The 16,058-nt window shown below is 33.3% G+C and overlaps 1 protein-coding gene across 1 annotated transcript in view; it reads right to left on the bottom strand.

The window, feature by feature from the left end:
- Nucleotides 1-16,058, bottom strand: part of ETNK1 (ethanolamine kinase 1) — a 62,251-nt gene that overhangs the window by 17,398 nt on the left and 28,795 nt on the right. Inside the window, exons 3-5 of the mRNA XM_017890542.1 lie at nt 12,408-12,548; nt 10,445-10,587; nt 253-336 (exon numbers count right to left, since the gene is read on the bottom strand). Of these exons, the coding sequence (XP_017746031.1) occupies nt 253-336; nt 10,445-10,587; nt 12,408-12,548 (368 nt within the window). The remainder of the gene's footprint in view (nt 1-252; nt 337-10,444; nt 10,588-12,407; nt 12,549-16,058) is intronic.

Genomic DNA, 16,058 nt, shown 5'->3' with positions numbered 1-16,058 from the left:
AGCACCTTATACTATATCTGGTCTCAACAGAAGCCACAATCATTATCTTTCTCCTATTACTTTCTGATGGCAATTAAGGAAGAAATTTTGGTCATCTCTGCTTTCCTCCAGTGATAAACAAAAGCAAAGAAAAACGGTCAACAACACTTGGGAAAATGTTGCTCACGCTCCCAGTTTATTTGCTTTAAAAAAAGAATAAAATATTCTGCAAATACCACTTCAAAGCTAAATAAGTTACTCCATCAGTCATACCTGCAAATTCATTGAAATGATTTCCAATGTCATATGCCAGGTAGTTGTATCCAGAATATTCATAATCAATGAACTGTACATCACCTATGTGAGACACAAAAACAAAGACATTAAGAAATCACAAATAAGATCAGAAAATCCCTATGCTATTTGTAATTAAATAGCTTCCAATATTTTGTCTCATTGTACGTGCTTGATTACATGCACTTCTGAGACAATACAGGGTAAGGCTGTGAATTTTATGGCAATGAGCTTTACAAAATTCAAACTATTTCTCTTGGTCAACAGCTTCTCTGTAAACACTAATGTCCACTTTTTTAAAGAAAAATGAAAAGACAGTCATTCTCTAAGTTTAAACAAAAGCAAAATACATCTTTCGCCACATGGGGCACCAGTTACTTAAAATTCAAGTTTAATTAGAAACAAAAGTTTTATCTTTGAAAACTGCTAATAGTCTGTGTAATTTTAACAAAAACTTTATCTATGATACTCCAAGAGTAAACTGACAAGCTTATCTACATATGGAAATAAAATATAAACTTTTCAAACCTGAATTCTGTAAATCTTGCAATAATGCTATAATACGTGCTGAGCAAATTAAGTAAGATCACTAACAAGAAGTTAGCTGCTATCATATGCTTACATTTTCCTGTAATACTACCTAAGGTTTCCATATCTGAGCAGCATTAAGGTGGTGGTTTTATCTTATAAAAAAGCAAAAGTATGGTTTCTGCTAACGTTTATAAATGTGAGAAATTTTTACATAAGCTAAATAGATGCCTATTCTAAATTACTGCTACATATATAGGCATGTCATTATAGCTCTCCAAAGACAATCTAGTTCTTTCATACTACTACTCAGGAACTTTTAACTTTTGAGTAATATTATAAAGGATTTGCCTTAACAAAGATATAGGTCCTATATTCAAAAGAAAAAGCAAAAGAGACAGAGAGAAGCCTTAAAAAAAAAAAAAATCAATGTGGGTCACTGTCTTCACCAGGGATCACAAACTCAAAGGCTTACAGGGGTGTGGAGTTAAAATGGATATATGAACAGAGATGGCTGTAAGAATATAGAAAATGTTTAACACCTGCATAGTTACACTGTCTTTTAATCATCAGGCTTATGTAGGAGAACAAATTCCTGGTCTTTACACATTGTTATTTATTTCCCAAATAAAAACAGCTTTTGAATTATAGTATCTTGATATACATTTGTAAGTTTAATTTTGGAAAGTATTTGATCATATTCAAACACAAAGTAAAACAAAATTATATGACAAAAAATGTCATGGCAAATTGTGTTTTACATAAAAGCAAATATTTTTAATATAATTGTATTTAATATATAATTCTAAACTTGTATAAATAACTCACATCTAGAATAAAATAAGTGAGAATAATCAAAGTTATAACCCAGTTATAAAATGTAATGTGTATTATAATAATAAATATAAGATTTAAAATATTGGTGACAATAAATCACGGCAATTCAACTACCTCAAGTATTATATATTTTTTTCTCTTTTGTTTTTTGTAGAGACGGGGTCTTGCTATGTTGCCCAGGCTGGCATTGAACTCCTGGCCTGAAGTGATCCTCCTGTCTGTATACCTGAATTCACAGAACACTACTCCACAAGTCTTAGAGTTAACCAAATCACTTTACTAAATTGCAGACTGGGAAGTAGAAACATATTTTAAAGTTTCTTTTCTAGGAATCATGGGGAGTAGGAGAGTGAAGACAACCATCATGATAAAATACTCACAGGCATGAAAATAAAATGAAATAAAACCATGAAGAAATCTCATTTTCAAAAATAATGACCAGGGAAATTACAAATGTCATATGAAAAGGAGATACTAAGTAGTAAACTGTGATCCAAATTAAAATATACCTACAGAGAAAAAATATATATGTAAATAATGCATGCGGGGAAGGATGACTGGAAATAAACCAAAATGTTTAAACTATTAACAGGTGATAGACAAGTGACTTTTTTTCTTTAATTTTTGTTATTTTAAAATTTATGTACAATAAGTAATAGAAATAAATTAGAGGAAAATGTTATTTTAGAAGAGAAAAGATGAATTCCCTATACAAAACTATCAGTAAAAGACTAAAACCAATGATTTCAGAGACATCTATCCACCAGACTTCAGAAACTCAGGATACAAGATTTACTAAGTTGTACAACTGAACTAACCTAACAGTTCTAATATGTAATTTTAAAATCTGCAGCTGTTGATAGCTTTAGCTCTCTAAAACAAATTCTTGTAGAGCTCATATTAACTGTTACATGCCAGTAAAAATACACAGCCCAGTCCTGAAGCTTACTTTTGCCACATAAACATAAGCTTCAATTTCAATTTTCAAAATTATATTTAGAATTTGGCAAATACAGTTAAAATGGCAGGTAAAACATGCCTGCTTGTAGAGTAAATACAATTTAATTAAAGCATAGCACATTTTAACAAAAGTTAAAATCTGTTTCACTATGAAAATTTTAGCAATGACTTTTGTAGTAACATTAATTAATTAAAACTAGCCTTTATTTTTAAATGCTATGTTGAGTTTATAAATAATGAAATTTTAAAAATAAGAAAATGAAGCTAACAAGATACAGATGAGGCTGTTACCAGGCTCCGTGCATGTGAACAAGTGATGCGATAAACCTCCAGTCAGTGCGTTTAAGAAGCACGGGGTGCGCCGCCACATGGCAGCAACAATGGCATACCTAATCTGTAGCAGATGAAGAAAATTTGGCAAACTCACATTGTACAAGACACAAAGCTTAAAAGGAAAAAAATTAAAAAAAAAAAATCTGCATTAGCTATTCTTTTTCAAACTATTGCAAACAAAGTGGAACTCAACCTTAAATTTAATCTTCTGCAACAAAGTAAAATTTAAAAGCCAACTTCCCATAGTTAGGGTGCCAGAAAATCAAATTACTGGAAAATGCTTTCCTAACAACAGAAAATACACTTTTTCCTTCTATAAAGTTAACTTTTGATTTCTAAAATTTCCCTTTATTTAAATGAATATCCACATCAGCAATAAAAATTAACTAGCTCATATAGCATGATCATCTTGTCAGTTCTTTAAGACATGAATTTTTAATTGGGGTTTCAAGGATGAAAAGACAATTAGAATATTCCCTAAAATTTTATGTGTATGTGCACTTTCTTAGGAGGAGATTCTCAATTTTCAGATTCTCAAGGGACCCTTGACCTTTAAAAGTAAAGAACTACTACTTTAAGACCTAAGACTGTTATTTTAGTTATCTTTATATAATTATCATGACGACAAGCACGTAATGGGTAAAGTATATAATTAATGATAAAACTACAATTTGAATTTTCCAAACCTACATTTTTGTCTTTTATTACTTTATTTCTTGCATATCTTTATCAGGGTAATCAAATCCCCACACTACTGGTTAAACTGTTCAAATCTTAGTAAAAGACTGAAAACAGTCTACCAATTTTTAAGGTACTTTAAAACCAAAAAACAATAATGTATTACCTAAAGCTGTCTAATTATCACATGACATGTTTGTCTGAATTCCTTTATTTTGTTGTTAGGAGAAAGGAATAAAAATGAAAAGCAAAACAGTCAATATGAGAACCTGAAAAATCTTTCCAACTCATCCTACTTGCTCTGCAATGTTAGGCAGGTTCAAAGAGAACAATACGAAAAGCAACTATAATCCTAATGCTAGCAAAATGTTTTCTGTCTTATACAGAAAAAGGGAGTATTCTAGTCTGAAACACTTTCCCTTCAATCCTCATGCTGGTGTCCTGTAGTACTCTGTACCCCTTCACCAGGGCACTCATCATTCTAAATGTAGGTATCTGTTCAGTGACTGGACTCCTCCACTACATGACACACAGCCTCCTGGAGGGGCAGCAGGGTCCCTTTCCTCTTTCATCATGCAATCCACAGAGCAATCCCTAGGACACAGGAAATACTTAAATGCTAGTGGAAAAAATGGAAGTTTTGCAGAAAATGCTGACACACAATAACACACTTGCTGGGGGAGGGGGAAAGACAAAAAAGCATGGAAAACTAAAGAAAAAAGTGTGGTGTTTCTGACATTTTTATTCAAGTACAAGACTGAACACAGTGGGCCAGAATGCGTGAATGAAAAAACAAACAAACAAACTAGTACCTATATTAGGTCCCTCTTTCTTAATAGCTGCAGGTTTTTACAGTTCATTTAAGGTTTTTATTATGTGACTTACATTTTATTTTCTGCTAACTAGCGGATGAGAATACAAATTAAAGCAAAGTTAAAGATTAAACTACATTTAGAAACACCACCCTAGAAAACACAGTTTACCAAACACAAAAATCAATTTGTATTTATTTAAATTTTTTAAAAGTATCAATGCAAAAACTCTTCTCAGTCATTAAAATATGAATAACGTGACAACTACAAAGCTTTCTCAGGAGTAATAATACAGTGGATAAGATTTAGAGCCAAACAAGTGACTATGGGGACTCACCCATTTTCTATTTATATTGTGTAGAACTCTTAAAACAAAACAAAACAAAACCTGATTTACTCTTTAATTCCCAGAAAAAGCTTTCTTTTTCTTCTACTCATTTGTATTTCCTTAAACAGCTGTAAATCAGCTTCTTGTATTTTGCTGACAGAGAAAATAAACAGTGATTGCCATTACTGACATTTAAAGTTACATATTAGGTATTTACATGAGCTTTTAGGAAGAAATGGGAGAGAGGAGGAGAAATGAAAGTCACCAAAAGTCATGAGACCAATAAACATTCTGAGAGAGCATCAAGACATGAGATAGAAATCTCAACAGCTTTCGTAATTTCTTGATGTCAGTAGTTAAATGATTAGTTGAAATTAAAACATTAGATTTAAAGTTAGTCATAGGCAATATTACAATTTGTTCTGCTTAATATAAAGTCTATTAAATTAATGATTGATTTAAAAGATGACTGATAATTCCTATAGTTTTGGAGCAAGAACCGCTGCTTTTGGTTTCCTTATTATATATCAAATTCTACCATCATTATCATTAAGTATTCTTTTCTTACCTTTTTAGGATGTCATTTCACTGAAGGCAAGGAATGGGCCGCTGCTTACCAATCACCTAATTCCTGGCACTAACTTTTCAAAAATCTTGACAGCTACCATCAACTTCAGAAAGGAAGCTCACTCTTCTCCCATGTCCTGAGTCCTGTCAACTGACATGGTGAGAGCAGGTAGAGGCAAAATTTCTTCCTGTGATGCCTATCAGTTCCAATAACATTCGCATGTAAAAATGCCTACACACTGCAGGGTGCTCATAGCATGTGTGCCTTGTGTATAAATATGACCCATATATACATATACACACATTTGTAATTCTAAATTAGTATCTCAAGTTATAGTTAAGATAGAAACTGAAAGTTGCACTTAAAGACAAACTGAATTGTCATGTCATATCTATCTGTTAATTAAGTCCTATAACTACTACTAGTAGTTATAAGACTTAACTACCTACCATCTAGCCTACAGTAACCATTTTTCAATTTTTCAGAATCAGATACACTTTGTAAAACAAATGCTATAAACATAATACAGGGTTGGTGAACCATGTACCTTCAGCCCAAATCCAATCCACCACCTATCTTTGGAAAAAGTTTTATTGGAAAACAGCTACACTCATTTAGGTATGCATTGTCTATCGCTGTATATTCATGCCTCAACACACAGCTGAAAAGTTGCAATGGAGACTATCCGGCCCACAATGCCTAAAAGTTGTACTACACAGCTCCTTACAGAAAATGTTTGCCAACCCCTGTGTTAGTATAATAGCTACAACTAAGAGCTGCTAAGTCCTTGGTCCAATGCTATATATTTTATATGCATAATCTAAAATCTTGTTAGCATCCATCTGAAGTAGATACTGTCTCTAAGTTACAAATAAAGCAAACTAAAGTTCTAGACTATCAATAGCACAAAAACTGCCTCAGAATCTGTTAAACACAAAATTTCTAAGCCTATCTATAAAAATTATTGTTTAATTGGTCATGGGTGGGGCCCAGAAATCCAAACTTTTTCCCAAGTACCATAGGTGATTCTGATGTAAATTGTCAAGAACAGTCTGTGTTTACATAAAGACATAAAGAGATAAAATGATATGTCTAATACTATTTATTTCTGTAAGTAACTGGGTAGGGATCTAAACTCAAATGTGCTTAGTTCCAAAATCTATACTCTTTCTGATTTCTCTTGGTAGTAACCAAGCTTTAATTGTATCTGCTTTTAAGAGTCAGAGATTGTCTAGTACAAAATCTAAGTTACTATGGTTTAAACATACATGCAGAGACATCAAGATAATCTAGTATAAATTTAAGAAGTTTGCCTAAAATTTGTACTTCTGAGAAATTAAGGGTCTGAAACATACTGCAGACAAAGACTGAGCTTGATGATTTTAAGGCCAGTTCCTTGGCTTTCATCTTATTATGTTTTATCTATTGGTATCTCAAAGTTGGGTACACAGTAATGAAACCCGGAGCTCAAGTCATATGAATGACTTAAGAAGTAATAACAAATCAAACATGTTTGTGAATATGCAGCTTAATCATTTATTTTATATGGAAATTATCTTAATCTCAAAAGACTCAACATGGCATTTATATGCTATAATAAAGCAACTAGTTTAAGAAGATAAATAACTGCAGTCTGTATCTCTAGCTTTAATTAACCTTTTCAAAATTGCTGCCATAAGTGTTAATGCTATGCTACAATCTCAAATATATACAATTTCTTCCTGTGATGCCTATCAGTTCCAACAACATTCGCATGTAAAAATGCCTACAACCTGCAGGGTGCTCATAGTATGTGTGCCTTGTGTATAAATATGTTATGTATACATATACTCATATACATACACATCTTAATTCTAAATTAATCTAAATTAATCTCTCAAGTTATATTACAGAGATTAATATAAATTAATCTCGAAATTAATCTCACAAGTTATAGTTAAGATAGAAACTAAAAGTTGCACTTTTAGTGAACTGAATCGTCACGTCATATCTATCTGTTAATTAAGTCCCATATTTACCAGTTATACACTTGCATTTAATATGCAAACATATCTACTACTTATACTACATGCATATTATATTATTTGCATATTAAATGCAAACATATAACTAGTTTGCATATTAAATTTACTCAATATTGACTATTTTTGCCTATTAAATTTATTAAATAATATAATTCATACCTTTTAAGTATAAGGCATGGTATCTTCTACTTATAGTAAACACTCAAATATGTCATATAGTTAAATTCTCAAAACCATCAGTTCCTAATTTGAAATGTAACACTAAAGACTAGGCTAAGTAAGCGTCTTGTCATACTCCAGCTTTAGATTTTTATTTGAACATTCTAACCATATTTCTTAATGCTTATGTTTCAACTATTCACATAGAAATTATTTTTTAAACAGATACCATGGGATCAAAACTAGACTTCCTAGTGAACATTATAAAACCACTGGTAAGGAGAGAGAAAAAAAAAACAGAACATTTCTGTAACTAAGACACATACATAACCACAAAGACTAAGAAAAAACAAATGATACAAAAGAGACTTCAATAAAAAAGGCAAACTCTAAAAAATGTATCAAAACAGTTCATCTGTACAGCTGTAAAAATTTTCTGTGAAAGGAAAATTAGACACAAAGGTATGATTCAAGTAACTTGGCACAAAAACAAATGACAACCTTGCATTCTTAAGGCCAAACTGAACAAAGATTTTATGTGAAAACATGGGAACTTTTCACATAACTGACAAATAGTTTAGAGATAAGTGACCATTTAAATAAAAAAGTGAAAATGTATTTTTTAATACCCAAGACAAAGTAATCTGATTTTTTTGGTCCCTTATTTTTTGGTTTTATATAAACAAGTTTGTTCTGTGAAATGAATATGCAAAAGAAACTTATAAAAATTAAAATATGAAAGTTTAAAATTATATTCTAAAGGAAATAACAGATTCTCTTTGATCAACTTGCAGTTAAAAATAAAGCTGAGTGTCCACTTCAAATGTAAGATGAAGTCCCTCACTTGAAATTCCATTATATAAAATGTTTTATTAGGTCCTGCACTGAATTTACAAGCTCATACACTGCTTTAATGCATAACTAATGCTCTAGTCTCACAAATGGCATTGAGATTTGGTTACCAGTATATAATGTAGTGCATATAAACTATGATAATTATATATAATAGACAAAAAGACATTAAAGGACACTGTCAAGTACTTAATATTTTAGGGTACGCTCGAAATTTTAAAATGATTCCACATGAGCATTTCAAGATGATTCAAAACAAAATGTTAGTTCAGTATGTTTTTGAAAAAATTAGATCTCTAATCGACATTGAAATATCAAACATAAAAAATTCTCGAACATATTTTCGGCAATATGTGCGTAAGCCTACCACTCGACAGTGTACCTTTCGTTTTCTTAAAGTGAAAGTCAGCTATATCTATCAACCTTTGTATTTGAATAGTCCCGCCTTACACTCTAAGAAGGGTCATAAACAGTAATTTAATATAATTATGACCATGCTAATGTGAATTCTTAGGCTTTAGTATATTTACAACAGCACAATTTTGATTCAAAATCGGCTCTTCCAACTGTAATAACTATCTTCAAAAACTGGTTTTCAGGCCAGGCACAGTAGCTCACGCCAGTAATCCCAGCACTTTTGGAGGCCAAGGCAGGAGGATCACTTGAGGCCACAAATTCAAAACCAGCCTGGGCAACATAGCAAGATTCCATCTCTACAAAAAAAAAATTTGAAATTAGTCAGGCATGGTAGCATGCACCTGTAGTCCCAGCTACTCAGGGGGGTGGGGCAAGAGGACTGCTTGAGCCCAGGAGTTGAAGGCTGCAGTGAGCCATGATTACACCATTGCATTCCAGGCCTGGGTAACATAGTGAGATCCCATCACTTAAAAAAAAAAAAAAACAAAAAAAAAACAGAGAAGGCCGGGCACGGTAGCTCATGCCTGTAATCCCAGCACTTTGGGAGGCCGAGGTGGGTGGATCACCTGAGGTCAGAAGTTCAAGACCAGCCTGGCCAACATGGGGAAACTCTCTCTTCTTAAAAAAAAGGAAAAAAAGAAGATACAAAAATTAGCTGAGCGTGGTGATGTGCACCTGTAGTTCCAACTACTCAGGAGGCTGAGGCAGGAGAATCACTTGAACTTGGGAGGCGGAAGTTGCAGTGAGTCAAGATTATGCCATTGCACTCCAGCCTGGGTGACAAGAGCGAAATCCCGTCTCAAAAAAGAAATAAAATAAAATAAAATAAACTAGTTTCCTATAAAATGAAAACACGGTTTCAAAAACATTTTTTTGTTAGTAAGAATCCTTCAACCAAAATTTCATTTTTAAATTTCAATTTAGCGTTGAAGGGCATCTATCATTTAGCAACCAAACCTCAAACCACTTTAGCCAGTAATATAATACAACCGAGTGGTTCTTAAATATGAAAACAGAAATTGAATACAGTGTACAAATATGAACACAAAAACATTTCACCAAAAAGTATTAGGCTACCTCAAAAAATGTTGAAATTATTTACCAAGATTTCTTGATTACTTTAGTAGACATAAATTTGAGAAACTACAAATAATATCTCCTTCATCTGGAGCTCTCTCCTTAGCATCAAAATAACTACCAAATCAACATAATAAATAGATAATGAGAAACCTGGAGACACATTTGTTTTCAATATTGTTGTCCTTCCCAACACTGTGAGAAAATTTTTCTATTTATAAAGCAGTTCAATGTCACTTTGTTGATTTTCCACATCCCCCATTATAAGCAGGTACATGTTCAACTCATGAACAACCAAATAAGTTTTGCAATTAAATTTATAAACAAATTCATTTCATCATTTTATACTTAAAAATCCCACAGAAATCACAATCCGTTTCTAACCAATTCTAAAAAACATATTTTATACAAATATTAAAAGAATATATATCCTAAATTATCAGTTACCGTAACTTGATAACCTAAAAGAAAATCTTTCAAGGTTTCATGCATGATCTTACTCCTTGCATTTGAATTTATTTTATTGATATAGAGATGAAATGACCATTAAGAACATAAAATAAATCAATTTTACTTACTGCTAAGGTCAAATACCTACCTTGTTTCTCATTGTAGATTATATTCTTACACAATAGGTCATTATGGCAAAGCACAACAGGTGAGCCCAGGTTGGAAAGAATCTCCTTCATCCAAGTCATCTCTTCCTGAAGAATCTGAGAGCTTGGGATATCACTTAGGAACCTTTTAGTTTTAAAAGAAGAGTTATATCTTGTGTGACTTTTTTTCAAGTTTGATTATGTCAAAAGTTAGAATAAAGAAAACCTATATAGTAAGTTTAGACATGAATAAAAGAAACTGAGCAGCAATTAAAATGTAGGACAAAAGTTAAAAAAAAAATCACTAAAAACTTGTGTTTCTAAGTGATATATATAGGTAATAACTAACAATTACTAACTACTATTCTAAATAATTTACATTTATGTCAATTTTATAGATGACAAAACAAAGATACAAAGCATTTAATAAACAGAAGTTTAAGAATGTTATTTAAAGTTACAAAGACTATTTTAAAAATTAAAAATACGTATTTCAAGGTTGAAAGGGTAAATGCAATATAAATCCAAATTCTCAGAAAAGTCAAAAGATTACTGTCTATAAAAGTTGATAAAAAATAAAGTTATCCTTATATAATCCAGTTATGTTAAACACAGAACTATTATAGAAATTGCCACAGAGTAGTGAGACTGTGAAGGGCGGGAGGCAGCATGGTGAGCTGGACTAGAAATCGTGGCTTTTTGTCCTGTCCTCATCTATACTAATTATTATCTATACTTGTATTAATTTGATTAAAAAATCAAAGGAAACAAAATTGGCTGCTACCACTCATTCCTCAATAGCACCAATCAGGCTTACAAAACAGCTATACTCCTTCCCTCCTTCCCTTAATACTTGATGACGTCTCGATTTTTTCTCCAAAGTCTCTCGAATTACTCCTTGCTTCTCCATTAACAGTACAAATACAGATTCTTTTTACATTTTAATTTGCCTGTTCAGGTGGTTTCTACCTATATTTTCCCCACTACTGTATTCTTCTCTACATACAACTTCCACAAGTAGTCCTCATATGTTCTTTTCAAAATGGTATGACTGGTCAAAAATGCGGTGCTTTTTTTAAATTTTTTTTTTTAAAGGTAGTGTTGAATGAAAATTGTGGGATTCAAAGGATTATAAAACTTATAATCATGAACAAACAAAATGGAATAAAAGAAATACAAAATGCATTTAATATTTTAATTGTGTTTTATGTTCTAGCTGTATTATTTTCTACTGGGGTAAGGGTTTTCTTCCTATTATTTACTATAGTACACCTCCAGCTTTTCCAAAGAATCATTAACCTTAAGGATTTAAAATAAACCTTGGAGAGCCTAGGAAAGAAATACAACTCAAATAACCTTCTTTGAATAACAATAGTAATTTTTAAAACAGTAGCTACCTCAACACTTACGTGATGACCAGGCACTGTTATAAAGACCTTTACATATACTATCTCGATCTTCACAAAACCTCTCTATGGTTAATACACTACTACTGTAATTTCCATTTTATAGATAAGAAAACAGGTAAGTTCCCTAGTTGAGTGAGTTACACAACAGAAATGTTAACCAGTACGGCTGAGATTTAATCTGTTTGGCTCCAGGCTCTTGTGCTTGTATTCTACATAATACTAGACTTGCCTCTCAATTCTGCAGTATCTTAAAAAGTCAAGAAAAATCTTGCTTCACCATTACCACCTACCTTTTTATTTTTAAATGGTGTTCCCCTACTTCCACCTCTGCCCCTTGCTGTTGTAGGGCATATTTTTTGGAAGGGGACACTGAGGGGGATAGAGAGGCAGTTTTTTCTGTAGTGCCATCTTACAGCCAAAGAATCAATGCTTATTTTACTTCAATGCAAAGAAAGAAAACCATATTTTATACAATGAAACTTTACAATTACCTTTGAAACCCTATCATAGAGCAAAGCAACGTAAAACATAATTTCAAATGTAAAAATAATTTTACCTTTTATTAATGTCTTCATCTGCAAATCCTGTGGGAATGAGAGAGAAATACTTTCCCATCTTTAGCCAAAGATTAGATTTGGGGATCCAGCCATTGTGTGCATGGATAGCATGGATTTTAGCAAGCTGACGAGCTATTAGCCTGTTTAAAACAAAACCGCATAAAAGAAAACTTAAGTATCAAAAGGTCAAGTCTACTGACAAAGATTCTTGATGAAACTTTAGTCAGTCTCCTGAATCTTCTTGTAGACCTACCTGTGCTCCCTGTTGTAAAAACCAGTTTTAGCAAGAATCCTACTGAGTCCATTTAGTGAGAGTATCCCCACCCTTGATATCTGATCAGGTTCCTTATCCTTCACCATTCCCCAAATTAATTACTCTGGCCATCTTCAGCAAGAACCATTAGGTTGTTCTACCCAGAAACCCCTTACTCTGATGTTACTCTTAATCTTCCATCCACCAACCCCTACCCTGCTCCTTGGATATACATTCCCACTTGCCCATGCTGCATTTGGAGTTGGGCCCAGTTTCTCTTCTCCAATTCCAAAATCCCACTGCTGTGGGTCCCTATACCAGTATCTCAATGATTCTGAAGAAAGTCGGCCTTATCATGCTTTAGCAAGTATCACTGAATAATTTTTTCTTTAACAGTTATGGTGCTGTGACTCAGAATCAGATTCATCACTGGACCCAGGACCCTATGTTTGCACATTTGAGTTCACTTCTGACTGACTGATGGGGATCCATTAGTGAGTCAGATTCCTGAACCACTGAATATCCACTGAAGTTGGCAAGATCTTTGATACTTAAGATTTTGAGTGTACTCTCTGAAACTAGATTAGAGTCCCAGGCTTCCTTTGAAAGGTACCTCCTAGGCTGGAGGTCCTTCTTTCTGTCTCTGAGGCCCCTCTGTTCTCTCCATTGGATCCTGCTTCTCCCATGTGAACTTCTCTGTTCCCTGAAATCCCTCTTTTCGAACCTCGGCTCTACCAGCTCTGTCTACCAGCTCTGTCTACCTAGTTCTTGTTAGCATGATTTTCCTAAGGAACTTCAAAACAAAGTAATTACACAGAAACTAACGAAATTCTGATTTAACTGGCCTGGTGTGCAGTCAGGACACTGAGATATTTAAAACCTTCCCGAGTGATTTTAATATGCAAAAACATTTGAAAACCACTTAAGGCCCACAGAGAACCTAGCATTATATCAATCCTTAAATAACACATTTATTATTACATTTCTATATTATTGTAAATATTCTTGTTTTTGTTTCATTCCTAGTAACTAAAGAGTCCTGATTTTCCTTTGGAGAAACTTCTGTCCCTCTTACTTTTAGTTCATGTCATTACTACAGAACTGATTTCAATCCTAACTGCATCCCATGTGCATCACTCACTTCAACAGTGAGTGAACATATGACCCTGACTTGCTCAGAGCATTCTATCATTCAGGCTGGTTCAGCACATATTACCCAAGCTAAGCCAGAGACTTGATCTCACTTTTGTTGAAGCTATTAGAAAATTAGGAAAATTCTCCCCCTGGGGTGGTTAAACCGGTCAGAGAAACCAACTGATATTATTATGGAGAGTCCTAAGGAAAGTTTGCGAGAAAAAAAAAGGTAAAAGAATAAACAGAATAAAGTGATATTCCTAATGACATTGTTACAGTCCCTGGATTTACCCCATGTTTGAACTCAGTATTCGCAATTACAAGTACCAATAAATTCCTTCTCCTTTATGTCACTGTAAATTGTCAAATTATCATCCTCAATCAACAGTATTAGTCTCATCTTTAATCTAATACATTATTAAAATACTAAAATCCATAACCTTTTTATATATGTGTACTTTGGTTCATACCTCTCAAACAAATGAGTAAATAAACATTTACTTTTATAAGCTAAGTCATTTTGAATGACCCTCCCTAAGACCATATACTCATGTCCACAAGAATACAGAAAACAAATTATTTTTATGTCAGTCGCATATATACACAGAAAGCTAAGCCCAAATGAACTGTGGTACTTAAGCACCAGGCAACTTGATGAAAAGGCCAGGTGGTTATAAAATCAAAACAAAGGAAAGTGCAAATGCATGCATGTACACGCACACACACACAGACACACACACACTTTAAGCCAGTTAAAACTGGTTTTAAAACTTCAGAGAAGAGGGGGAAACAAAAAGCTTGAAGAAAGATACAATCTGTGTTACATGAAACACAAGGGGTGATCTATGTCAACAGAATATTATGTCTTAGAAATATTTACTAAACAAATGAAACAGATGATTTAGGAGGGGTCACACGTATTTTAAAATAAATGAATAATAATATCATTTCTAACAGTTTTATCCCAGGGTTTATATGAGACCCTGATTTGGGGTCTCTTACAAAACGTAATTTTCCTTTTTGCAAAGGGGACACACGTGCTGGAACTGACAGAACTCCATGACTCCCTCGTCTGCTCCATGCTGGATTCAGAGCAGGTGTGAAGAGAGGCAAATGTCTGGGAGAGCAGAAGGCCCATGTCACTGGAGGGCTCAGCACCGTAGTTCTGCTTTCAGTGAATAAGCAAAACTCAGGGAAGTAGTCATCCAAGTGCTGCAGTTATTTGGAAATGTTTTCCAAACAGTCCCTTTAGAACTAAGCCATTTCTGCTTTTCTGATCTGAAATGATCAGTGTAAGCTTACTGAGATCAGGAGACAAGGAGGCCCTATACATCACACGGATAAAGTCAGACAACTATAATACTTCTGCTGCCTCAAGTTGTTTTTTAAATAAAGTATTTTGAAGTTCATGAGAATCATGCTGCAATATGGTCATTCCAGAGCAAATACATATTTCAAGATTAATCTAAAACAGTTTTTAAATTACTTGAATTTTCTGTGTATTAAAAAAATGTAATGTTAGAAGTTGTCCAGTTACTCTGCTGATAGTAACTGAAATGTCAGGTGGATTAAAATCTATTTTGGATTTTAATAATCTCTTGTACTAATAATTGTAACAAAATGTTTTCTTATACAAAACCAAATGAGCATCCACTTAAAATACTGCCTATTCTTTGATAATAAAGCCACATCACCTTCTTCTCTCACTCCAGAATTCAAGCCAGTATCTACAGGTCTCAAAATTACTGGTCTTTTTTATCTTTTATATAACACAATTAACATGTAAAGTGTCTTAGTCCTTTCAGGCTGCTTTAACAAAAATGCCATAAACAAGGTAGCTTATAAATGACATAAATTTCTTCCTCACAGTTCTGTTCCTCATAGATGGCACCTTCTTGCTGTGTTTTCGCATGGTAGAAGGGGCAAGCAAATTTCTTTGGGCCTCTTTTATAAGGGCGTTAATGCCATTCATGAGAGCTCCACCCCCATGACTAATACTGCCAAAGGGACACACCTCTTAATACTATTTCTTTGGAATCAGGTCTGAACAAAAGGTTTTTGAGGGGACACAAATATTCAGATCATAGCAGAAAGGAAGGCAGTTGATTTACAATACAAATCTTCTCATGGAAATAAGTATACTTCTATCGTAACCGTGGCAGCCACCTATATACACTTAAAAACTAGGCTTTCTGAGGAGATTTTAAAAATTAACTATGGCCTAATCACAAGTTCCATACTCATCTAAATTTTTTAATAAATA

The sequence above is a fragment of the Rhinopithecus bieti genome, unplaced genomic scaffold (assembly GCF_001698545.2).
Source record: "Rhinopithecus bieti isolate Rb0 unplaced genomic scaffold, ASM169854v2 scaffold_17971, whole genome shotgun sequence".
NCBI lineage: Eukaryota > Metazoa > Chordata > Mammalia > Primates > Cercopithecidae > Rhinopithecus > Rhinopithecus bieti.
Note: the sequence above shows the minus strand (reverse complement) of the source record. Positions and strands in the feature narration are given on the sequence as shown.